The following is a 12,768-nucleotide window of genomic DNA, read 5'->3' as shown; positions in this document are numbered from 1 at the left end:
TTAATAAATATATTTCAGTGAATAACTTATTGTTCAAATCTGTATGTAAATATGTACATAAAGTGTTGTAATTATATTGTAAAATGGATGGATGGATGGACGTTTAAAACAAAACTGTTATTATTAATTAGTAAGTATACATTTTTTGAGCCTTTTTAGAGAAAATCATATCATTGTAGTAAATTATGCAAATTACTCGATGATGTCATGGTGACCACGCCCATAGCCACGCCCCCACCGCCACAGGTATCGTGGCAGTTTATGGGAAACACTGTATTATTGTATATAAATATACATAGAGTTAAACGATGTCCGTGCTGTCTTCAAACAGTAACAATTATCCTTTCCATCCTTATCCTTTCCATCCTTTGTAACTAAGCTACTGTGTGGAACAATTTCCCTTGAGGATCAATAAAGTTTGTCTAAGTTTAAGACTGTGGTGCATGTAGACTGCTCAATTAATGCTTACCTTTGCTTGTGCTTGTAAGTGCACTTCCGTGCTGCACTTCTTTGTGCTACTTGTGAGTACTAAAAGACTCCTACCTGCACGTCGCCACCTATCTCCTGCATTCCGAGGTCACAATTACTGCAGCGACGCGTGGTCTTCAAAACATTCTGAAATGTTCTTCGACGTGGGATACCTGAAGGACTTGTCGCAGAACTGACACGGGTACGGCAGACCCGCGCCCCCTTCCTCCTCGCCGCCCGTCGCCGTGCCCAGATCGCAGCAGCCGTCGGGCATCTGCGAAGGCGAGGCCACGTCTTTACTGGAGGGCGAGGACGGCACCCAGGACAGCCCCGCCGGATCGTCATCACCGTCTGGCAAAAAAAAGTGGGAGACGGTGTTGTTGTTTTCAAATACTTTAGGTTGTATGCGCAGATGAAGAGAGAAAGTACATAGCTGCAGGATTCACCCCCCCCCCCCCCCCCCCGCCAAAAAACCTGCAATTAGAGCACAGACAGAGAGAAGGGGTAAAACAGGGAGCGTTAGAATGATTAATACCAAGCTACAGCGTTCTTGGAAGGCAAGAGGCAGCCTGTGGGAGTTCTCAAATGAGAAGGAGAGGGTGTAAACCAAAAAATAAACACATTTATCCTGGTTACACACACAAACGAGGGTGGCAGAGATAAAGAGAAGGAAGGAGAAGAAAGAGACGTACTCCAGCAGCAGCAACATCTAAATAGAAGGCTCCAAGAACTATGTATCCCCTACAGGGCCCAGAAATAAGGGCAGAGTGTTTTCTCTCTCCCTTTATCCTCCCTTTGCAGCCATCCCTCATTCCATCCCTGCCCTAGCATCCCTCCATTGGTCTCCAAGGACCACAGATCTGCCTCATCATATTTTCATTAGGGCCTTGGCAGATTGAAACATCTGAATAGTGATTAGAAGACACACTGGGTGTACTCGCTTATGCACGCTCAAATTGCACTTTTTTTCCACCGTGCGAGGGGTTAAATCCGGTGGAGTGGGAGAAGTAAGGCAAAAACTCCCTAAAAGAGACACTTAAAGGCCTACTGAAATGATTTTTTCTTATTTAAACGGGAATAGCAGATCCATTCTATGTGTCATACTTGATCATTTCGAGATGTTGCCATATTTTTGCTGAAAGGATTTAGTAGAGAACATCGACGATAAAGTTCGCAACTTTTGCTCGCTGATAAAAAAAAGCCTTGCCTGTACCGGAAGTAGCGTGACGTCACAGGAGCTAGTATTCCTCACAATTCCCCGTTGTTTACAATGGAGCGAGAAAGATTCGGACCGAGAAAGCGACGATTACCCCATTAATTTCAGCGAGGATGAAAGATTCGTGGATGAGGAACGTTAGAGTGAAGAACTAGAGAGGCAGTGCAGGGTGTATCTTTTTCCCCTCTGACCGTAACTTAGGTACAAGCTGGCTCATTGGATTTCACACTCTCTCCTTTTTCTATTGTGGATCACCGATTTGTATTTTAAACCACCTGGGATACTATATCCTCTTGAAAATGAGAGTCGAGCACGCGAAATGGACATTTAAAGTGACTTTTATCTCCAAGACAATACATCGGTGACACACTTAGCTACTGAGCTAACGTGATAGCATCGTTCTCAAATGCAGATGGAAACAAAAGAAATAAACCCCTGACTGAAAGGATAGACAGAAGATCAACAATACTATTAAACCATGGACATGTAACTACACGGTTAAAAATTCTCAGCCAGGTAAGGCTTAACAATGCTGTTGCTAACGACGCTAAGGCTAATTTAGCAACTTAGCAACCGGACCTCACAGAACTATGATACAAACATTAGCGCTCCACCTACGCCAGCCAGCCCTCATCTTCCCATCAACAGCCGTGCTCACCTGCGTTCCAGCGATCGACGGCGCGACGAAGGACTTCATCCGTGGGTTTGGCGGCAAGCATCAGCTAGGCGTAGTAAGTAGTCCTTGTTGTGTTGCTGTAAGTATTGTACTTAGCCGCTAAGACACCGATCGATCCCACCTACAACGTTCTTCTTTGCAGCCTCCATTGTTCATTAAACAAATTGCAAAAGATTCACCAACACAGATGTCCAGAATACTGTGGAATTATGAAATGAAAACAGAGCTTTTTTGTATTGTATTCAATGGAGAAGGCATACCTCTGTTCCTCAGGCTACGTCACACGCATACATCATCCTTCGAAGGCTTTTTCAACCGGAAGTGTGGCGGGAATTTTAAAATGTCACTTTATAAGTTAACCCGGCCGTATTGGCATGTGTTGCAATGTTAAGATTTCATCATTGATGTATAAACTATCAGACTGCGTGGTCGCTAGTAGTGGCTTTCAGTAGGCCTCTAAAAAATGCTAGACATTGTTGTGGTCACTCTGGTGTGCGGCAGCATTCGCACAATGGAGCACGCGGAGGTATTTAGCTCTGCTTTTGACCGATTGCTACAACAAGAAACCAGCAACAAACCAAAGAGAAGGAGTTTGGGCAATGCAAACACGAGGACAAATTGGCACCAACATGAGTAAAAAGAAAAACAGGCCCATGCATGTGTCACCTCAGTGATGAACGCTCTGAACTCCCTCCCTCCTCAACAACACCCGGGAGTTCAACTTTGCCTACATTGCCTGCAGAGCAACTCCAGGCCTAAAGACACAACAACACTACACCCTGGATAATGGGCATATACACTCACATACCCTGCTCACCCCCACGCCTTCACCAGCTTGATTCCCCTTAGGGGCCATGGATGGCTGACTAGCGCTTATACAGCAGCAGCCGGCCTCTGTAGCTCCCACCCTCTCCCTCTGTTGCAAGTTTTGTTGATTCTATGTAACATGTTAATGTGTGCTATGGCTATGATGTCTTTTTTCCGTGGCCTCAGTCTGAACCCCCTCCCTGGACCCCAGCCTTTGACTAAATATTGTTTTACTCTCCCCCCGCCTCCTCCCCAACGTTTACCTGTTCTCACCTTTTTTTGTAAGGGGCGCCATAAGTTGGCAGACCCATCAGCGATCCTTTTTCTGTCTCCCTGTAATGTTCATCTGATCTTGAATGGAATTGTGCTGAAAATGTAATTTCCCCCTCGGGGAATAATAAAGTACTTCTGAATCGGAATCTGAAAGGGGAACTGCACTTTTTTTGGGACCATCTAAAACAGTGGTTTTCACTGAGGGCCACATCGCAGTTATGTTTGGCCCCAGAGGGCCGCGTCTAACAGTGAATACTATTATTTTACAATTTTTTAATGCATTTTTATTAGTAGATTTTTTAAAAAACTGAAATGTCAAAAAAATATGGCAAGTTGCAATAATTTCACCTCAAAATGTAATGTATATTACTGTAAATGGAAAAAGAGTACTGCTATTTTTATGGTAAAAAAAAAAAAAAAAGCAGCTCAGTTGCCAGAATTTTAATGTAAAATTTACTTTTTTTTTTTACTACATTAAAAAAAACCTGCATTTTTTTTATTTTTTATATATATATATATGTTTGTTTTTACCGCAAATCAACAACTGTAGATTTTTCGGTGTATTACTGTAAATGCCAAAGCGGCACCACAGTTTATTACAGTAAAAAAGTACTGTTTTTATCATTTACAGAAAAATGCTGTAAAAACCACAGTAACTTTCACAATTTTACCATGGAATCTATTGCTACTTTTACATTGCACAATTTGATGGATAACTTGCTTTGAAATCATTATTATTAATATTTGTTCATATTTAAAAAATGGTTTGAATGTTTGCTAATATATTTTTGCACAATTAGATAGAGATGCCGATAAATGCTTTAAAATGTAATATCGGAAATTATCGGTATCGTTTTTTTTATTATCGGTATCGTTTTTGTTGTTGTTTTTTTTTTTATTAAATCCACATAAAAAACACAAGATACACTTACAATTAGTGCACCAACCCAAAAAACCTCCCTCCCCCATTCACACTCATTCACACAAAAGGGTTGTTTCTTTCTGTTATTAATATTCTGGTTCCTACATTATACATCAATATATATCAATACAGTCTGCAAGGGATACAGTCCGTAAGCACACATGATTGTGCATGCTGCTGGTCCACTAATAGTACTAACCTTTAACAGTTCATTTTACTCATTTTCTTTGATTACTAGTTTCTATGTAACTGTTTTTATTTTATTTTACTTTCTTTTTTATTCAAGAAAATATTTTTAATTAATTTATCTTATTTTATTTTATAATTTTTTTTAAAAGGACCTTATCTTCACCATACCTGGTTGTCCAAACTAGGCATAATAACGTGTTAATTCTACGACTGTATATATCGGTATCGGTTGATATCGGTATCGGTTGATATTGGTATCGGTAATTAAGAGTTGGACAATATCGGATACCGGCAAAAAGCCATTATCGGACATCCCTATAATTAGACCATATTTAAGTTAACATAATTTGCAAGTACATGGAGTACACATATTTTCTTTCTCCCAAAATAGAAAGAAAGGATACAGTGAATGGACTCCTTCAAACATGGCGCTATGTGTGAGTCCGCTAGGACGTAACGTCTGTGAGGTGGGAAAGAAGGAGGAAGTAAGATGTGAAGAGTGAGAAAGATTGGGTCAGAGCATGAGGGAGAAATCACTTTTTCAAGGGATGTTGAGAAAGAAAGGGAGGGGAGATTAGCGTCATTAAAGAACTCTAATCCTCTGACTAGCGTGGCTGGCGCTAAAATGGAGGATCACACGGCTTTTTAACGGCGCCTTTGTCAGTCGGCCGCGAGGGGACCCGGCGAGACAAGGCCGAATGGCAAACAGGGAGATATCGGGAAACGGGGGAGGGGGTGGAAGCGAAGGAAATTTCTGTGAAAACTTAAGTTGGGAAGACGAGGAGGGACAGTAAGGGTTGATGTATCTTTTTTTTTATAAAGGAAAAGGAGAAACTATTTCAAAAGAGGGGGGTGAGAGGCAGGGGTTGGTAGACACATGCTGTGCACACTTTTTGTCTTCTTCTCTTGCGAACCAAAAACCAACGAGAGAAGCAAACGAAGGACCCCGGGGGCCCCAAGTGTTCTGTTCCCGCTTTATCTCTCACTCTGCAGTCTCCGTGCACGTCATCCCTCCCTCTGTCCCCAGCACTCCCTCTGTCCCCTTTCATGTTGTTACTCATTATTGCACTCCATCCTCCCATCCAGCCGTCCCTCCCCTACTGGTGTTGGCCTTCACCCCTGTGTCCCTCTCAGCCTGGACAGCACTGAGAGAGGCGGGTGGGCGACATATTGCATGTGAAAAGACAGTAACTCCTGCAGGAACGAGACATTACTTGATTACTTCTGTCTTAAAGCTAAGAAGGGTACCGTGTTTTCCGGACTGAATTACAGTATAAGGCGCACTGCTGATGAATGGTCTATTTTCGATCTTTTTTTCATATATAGGGCAATTAAACTTAAAGTTAAAGTACCAATGATTGTCACACACACACACTAGGTGTGGCAAAATTATTCTCTGCATTTGACCCATCACCCTTGATCACCCCCTGAGAGGTGAGGGGAGCAGTGGGCAGCAGCGGTGGCCGCGCTCGGGAATCATTTCTGGTGATTTAACCCCCAATTCCAAGCCTTGGTGCTGAGTGCCAAGCAGGGAGGTAATGGCTCCCATTTTTTATAGTCTTTGGTATGACTCGGCCGGGGTTTGAACTCACGACTAGGGATGTCCGATAATGGCTTTTTGCCGATATCCGATATTGTCCAACTCTTTAATTACCGATACCGATATCAACCGATACAGATATCAACCGATATATGCAGTCGTGGAATTAACACATTATTATGCCTAATTTGGACAACCATGTATGGTGAAGATAAGGTCCTTTTTAAAAAAAAAAAAAAAATAAGATAACTAAATTAAAAACATTTTCTTGAATAAAAAAGAAAGTAAAACAATATAAAAACAGTTACATAGGAACTAGTAATTAATGAAAATGAGTAAAATTAACTGCTAAAGGTTAGTACTATTAGTGGACCAGCAGCACGCACAATCATGTGTGCTTACGGACTGTATCCCTTGCAGACTGTATTGATATATAATGTAGGAACCAGAATATTGATAACAGAAAGAAATGGGGGGAGGGAGGTTTTTTGGGTTGGTGCACTAATTGTAAGTGTATCTTGTGTTTTTTATGTTGATTTAATAAAAAAATAAAAAAAAACCAAAAAAAAACCCGATACAGATAATAAAAAAACCGATACCGATAATTTCCGATATTACATTTTAACGCCTTTATCGGTAGGTCCCTACTCACGACCTACCTAATCTCAGGGCGGACACTCTAACCCAGGGGTGGGCAATTAATTTTTACCGGGGGCCGCATGAGCAACCCGAGCACTGCTGGAGGGCCACATCCACAATATTTCAATTAAATTTTGCTCAATATTATTTTTGATATATACCGTAAGATAAATAATAATAATAATAATAATTAATAATAATAGTAATACTTCAATGTAGTGTGTGTAACAGCATTCCATGACTAATATAAATAAATTAACATTAATAATAAGTGACAGTAAAATAAGCAGACGTATGACTGAGGAGTCATAGTGTAACTTTGTGTGGTGTTTGAGTTGTCCGACTTTTTGTGTGGCCATAAACGCACCAGTGGTTTAGTGCTATGCGTGTTGGTGACAGATGACAAGTTGCTTTTGGCCTGGTTTGTACGGCAGAAAATTACTAGTTTTTCGAGATAGAAGTGTTTTACTCATGTTTTTGGTGTGGTTATGTCCGAATATAAACAGTTTTGCCCAATAAAGTGATCGATGTAATTCCTGTCCTCGAAGCATCTCGATAGACGTTACAATAATTGAACGGTGTTCAATTGAACGGTGTTGACGAACACCGTTAGGGCCGCTTGTTGTCACTGTCACTCAAAGTTGCATTACAAAATTACACAGAATAAATATGTTTATTTTGTTTAGAATTCAGATGGGATTTGATTTGGTGCGCGGCATATATTTGCTGTGTGCAGAGGACGCTTGAGCAGTGCGCAATTGCGCAGGCACGCACCTTAGAGGGAACGTTGCTTGGCAGTCCATGTCTTGTTGGAAACACGCCATTCCTCATCAACTTTTCTCTTTTTAGCGTCTCGGGTGTAAACCGTGCATCACTTGTCGCTGCATGTGCACCTTCACTCGCAGGTTACACACGCCCATAAATAATACTTTTCAAAATAAAAGCAGCACAGTTGTATTGCGCGCACGACTTAGATGTTTTTTCAACTTTATTTTGTAATTTGTGATTGCAGCTGTTCACATTCACTCACAATCACGCACATGCATACGTCCACACGGAAGTAATACAAATAACGATTTTCAAAACAAAAGCAGCACTGTTGTGTTGCACACTCGACATAGATACTTTTTTAAATTTATTTTGTAATTTATAATTGGCCTCACGCGGGCCGGACAGGGACGCACAAAGGGCCGGATGCGGCCCGCGGGCCGCAGAATACCCAGGTCTGCTTTAACCACTAGGCCGCATTAAAAGAGTCATATTATTATGATTTTTTTCTAAATGTAAAAGACTTCCTTGTGGTCTAGATAACATGTAATGGTGGTTCTTTGGTCAAAATGTTGCATGGATGATGTTTTACAGATCATCTTCAAGTCGCTTTCTGACAGTCTCTTCAGGATGCGCCGTTTTGTAGGCGGTCTTTTTTACGTGGCACACCTTCGACAGCGTCTTCTCCCCGTCATCTTTGTTGTAGCGGTGTAGCGTGCAAGGACGGGAGTGGAAGAAGTGTCAAAAAGATGGAGCTAACTGTTTTAATGACATTCAGACTTTACTTCAATCAATAACGGAGCAGCATCTCCTCATCCGCCGGAAATGTGTCCCGTGAAAAACCGTCTGACCGGAACTCTCTAATAACTAAAGTTCCTTGGGTGAATAATGTAAACTCACTACACCGGTATGTTTTAGCGCTTTCATGGCGAGTTTACTGACAGATATAAGTAAGAACTTTACACTACTTTATATTAGAAATGGCAACAGCAGAGGATGAATGTCCCATAACAAGAAGATAGAGAAAAAGAAGAAGCTTATTGACTACAGAGGCGGACGCGCCCAATTTTTCAGGACTTATGCAGATCTCAAATACAGATCAGCAGGTACCCAGAAGGTAAGAAAAGTTTATTTTGCATATTATTGCGAAACAAAACGCAAGATAATAAGTCTTACCTTACACACACACCATAATAATACTGGTATGTTGAAGCAGAGTACAATCCATCAAGCGGTGCGGCTTCATAGCTTACCAAAGTCGTACTAAAACATGTTGATAGATTTTTGAGCGCCGTGTGCAATGTTCTATATTCTCAATGGAACATATAACATTTTGATGTTGTTTACTTGAGTCATATTGCAGTCTACACGTATCTCTTAGGTGTGACTGCCATGTACTGGTCACACTTATCATTTCACCATTTACCAAATAAAATAGCTTCGAGGTCAGTAAGCATAACCAAAATTAGGCGCACCGGGTTATAAGGCGCACTGTCGAGTTTTGAGTGCCTTATAGTCCGAAAAATACAGCATATATATTCAATTTGATATCTAAATCTGCCTTTCGAAACTTAAGGAATATTTTTTTGATGCGGCAGATCGATCTGGTACCTTTTTTTTTCGACAAAGAGGCTCATTTTGACAGGACACCGGATTTCCTAATGCCTGGTTCACACCAACGGCGCTTGCCGCGCTTTAAAGCGGCGAGCAAAGCGCCGTCATTTTTGTCAATTTTTCCACGAATATCCCGATCTCCGAAGTAATGTTATGCTTTGATACGCTCTGATACAAATTAGTTGCCGCTTTGGGGGGACGAATTACCGTTCCTCACGATTTGATGCCGCTTTGATATGCTTTAAGTCACGCTTTGATACGTTTTATTACGCTTTATTGAACTTTATTATGCTTTGATGCGATCCTGACGCTTTAAATCAGGCTCTGACACGATTATCAAGCTCTGTTGTGCATTGGAATTAACGTGTCATGAACATTATGAACATTAATTTGTAATAATGACTTTGAAATGTGATATTGTTATGTAATTATGTGCAATTTGGAAGATGCTGTGATTATTATTTTGTGAATTTGATGAATAAATTGCGTGCGCACACATAATATAATAAAAAAAGAGAAATATGATAAACAAATAAGTAAAAAAAAAAAGTGAAAAACTCAGTATACTAAGTTTTCCCCACATTTGTTTAGATTTATCTATTTATTTGATTTCTCTTTGTGTTTTATTATATACAGGATAAAACACATAATGTAATAACAAAGAGAAATATGATAAACAAATAAGTTTAAAAAAATGTGAAAAACTCAGTATACTGTTTTCCACACATTTTTATATTCATTTATTTTTTTCCATTTCTCTTTTTTTCCCGTTATATTATGTTTATTATTTATTATGTTTTATATTCATTTGTTTTTTCAATTCCTCTTTTTTTCCGTTATATTATGTTTATTATTTATTATTTATTGTTTTATATTCATTTGTTTTTTCAATTTCTCTTTTTTTTCCCGTTATATTATGTTTATTATTTATTATTTATTATGTTTTATATTTATTTATTTTTTCAATTCCTCTTTTTTTCCCGTTATATTATGTTTATTATTTATTATGTTTTATATTCATTTGTTTTTTCAATTCCTCTTTTTTTCCCGTTATATTATGTTTATTATTTATTATGTTTTATATTCATTTGTTTTTTCAATTCCTCTTTTTTTTCCCGTTATATTATGTTTATTATTTATTATTTATTATGTTTTATATTCATTTATTTTTTCAATTTCTCTTTTTTTCCCGTTATATTATGTTTATTATTTATTATGTTTTATATTCATTTATTTTTTCAATTTCTCTTTTTTTCCCGTTATATTATGTTTATTATTTATTATTTATTATGTTTTATATTCATTTGTTTTTTCAATTTCTCTTTTTTTTCCGTTATATTATGTTTATTATTTATTATTTATTATGTTTTATATTCATTTATTTTTTCAATTCCTTTTTCCCCCCCGTTATATTATGTTTATTATTTATTATTTATTATGTTTTATATTCATTTGTTTTTTCAATTTCTCTTTTTTTCCCGTTATATTATGTTTATTATTTATTATGTTTTATATTCATTTATTTTTTCAATTCCTCTTTTTTTTCCGTTATGTTATGTTTATTATTTATTACGTTTCATATTCATTTGTTTTTTCAATTCCTCTTTTTTTTCCGTTATATTATGTTTATTATTTATTATGTTTTATATTCATTTGTTTTTTCAATTTCTCTTTTTTTTCCGTTATATTATGTTTATTATTTATTATTTATTATGTTTTATATTAATTTATTTTTTCAATTCCTCTTTTTTTCCCGTTATATTATGTTTATTATTTATTATGTTTTATATTCATTTGTTTTTTCAATTTCTCTTTTTTTTCCGTTATATTATGTTTATTATTTATTATTTATTATGTTTTATATTCATTTATTTTTTCAATTTCTCTTTTTTTTCCGTTATATTATGTTTATTATTTATTATGTTTTGTATCTTCATTTCTTTTATTTCTTTGTCATCTTAATAAATATCTATCTTTCATTTCTTATGCTAGTTGACAATAAAAGGCATTTCTTTTATTTTTTATATTCAATGTCACTAGTCAATATCACATTCACTTCCTATTTGTAGTTGTAGACTGGGGTCCGCGCTTTGAACCAAGATCTGTTAAGCTTTCCTACGCTTTGAGTCAAGATTTGCTGAGCTTTGTCATGCTTTGATACGCTCTCGGCGCTTTATTCCATCCTTGACAGAGCGCCAAATTTTTTTAAACCGTTTAAAAAATTTTGGCGAACTTGCCGCATGTCCCGCTTCACTACAAGCTTTCCCACCATCCATTACGACCCTCACGCTTTAATCAGGCTTTGTTACGCTTTAACGCCGCTTTGCATGCCGCTTTAAAGCGCCGTTGGTGTGAACCTAGCATAAGTGAGGAGGTCGAAAAAACACGGGCGCCACAGATCAGCGTGTTAGTGGGTTTTGTGCCGTGGCTGTTGTGTAGAAGAAATAGGCAAAAGATGGAAAACAACTGCAGGATGAGGAAAAAGGGAATTGCAAAAAATATGTCAAAGATGACGTAAAAGTCGCAATCAGGTCACATTTGTGTTTAGACCGCAGTCACATTTGACAAGATTCGGACGACCTCCTGATGTAGCCCGAATCTGATTTAAAGCACTTTGGAGCGTTTAGACTGGCAAAAAAATACCCGATCCGTGTCACTTAAGGGCAAAAAAAAAAAAAAATCAGATTTGGTGTGCAGTGTAAACGAGCAGAACATTGCCTTCATCCATGAGATAAACATAAATTCAGCCTTCGCCCTCTAACTTCCGCTGCACCCCAGGAATCATGTGATTGCCCCTGGCCAATGTTGGCGAGTGCAGACAACAACTTATCCCTCTGGGCAGCCCTGACCACACTCATGATTGTAACTTTCTGAGAAGAAAAAAAGAAGAAAGGACGTTAATCTGTCCTGTGAATGTGTAAAAAAATAATAATAATAATAATTGATTTGCAGTATACAGGTTTTGCTGGGGTAAGGGGTGTTGACGGGCGAGTCGAGGTGATTGAAAGAAGTCAAGAAAAGACGAAATACCCCGACCTGGCTCTGTGATTATCATGTGAGTTGGCATGGCAACTGATAAGCCAAGCACAGCTCATTGGTTGCTATGCATCATGAGAATTGCACAGCAGGACGGTTTATTTGAGCAGTCAGATTGTTTGCTTGAAACTACCTGTTGCGTAGAATATGATGGAGCTTTACAAAAGCCATTATTTTCCCGGAAGAGAATATGGAGTCACTGATATGTTTCCCTAATCTTTTTTTTTTCTGGAAACACTTTGATTGCATGGCAAGGATATGACTTCACTGGGAAGCAAAATGTAACGAGAACACAGAATATATATTTATATTACGAATGTATGCATATGTTCATTGGGAATGAGGGCACAGACCTCGTAGGTAGGGCTGGGCAATATATCGATATACTCGATATATCGTGGGTTTGTCTCTGTGCGATATAGAAAATGACTATTGTGATATTGGAGTATACGTTCTCACGCAGTTGCTTTTAGCTGCGGGCATTTCACTACAGGCGTTTCTCACTCTTTCTTGTCTCTCCTTCTCACAGAGACATAAAACAAGCGCACCTTCTTACATACGTGCAACGTCATACGCCCTCGCGGAGCAGAGAGGTAGCGGCATGTGTAACGTTAGCTGTG

At 38.4% G+C, this 12,768-nt stretch overlaps 1 protein-coding gene across 2 annotated transcripts in view; it reads right to left on the bottom strand.

The window, feature by feature from the left end:
* The window catches only part of znf423 (zinc finger protein 423), a 406,985-nt gene that overhangs the window by 221,965 nt on the left and 172,252 nt on the right, over positions 1-12,768 (bottom strand). For both annotated transcript variants that reach the window (XM_062036135.1, XM_062036134.1), the window contains exon 4: positions 642-819. In XM_062036135.1, coding sequence (XP_061892119.1) covers positions 642-819 — 178 coding nt within the window. The remainder of the gene's footprint in view (positions 1-641; positions 820-12,768) is intronic.

This window comes from Entelurus aequoreus, linkage group LG24 (genome assembly GCF_033978785.1).
Source record: "Entelurus aequoreus isolate RoL-2023_Sb linkage group LG24, RoL_Eaeq_v1.1, whole genome shotgun sequence".
Classification (NCBI taxonomy): Eukaryota; Metazoa; Chordata; class Actinopteri; order Syngnathiformes; family Syngnathidae; genus Entelurus; species Entelurus aequoreus.
This window is presented reverse-complemented; position numbering and strand designations above follow the sequence as displayed.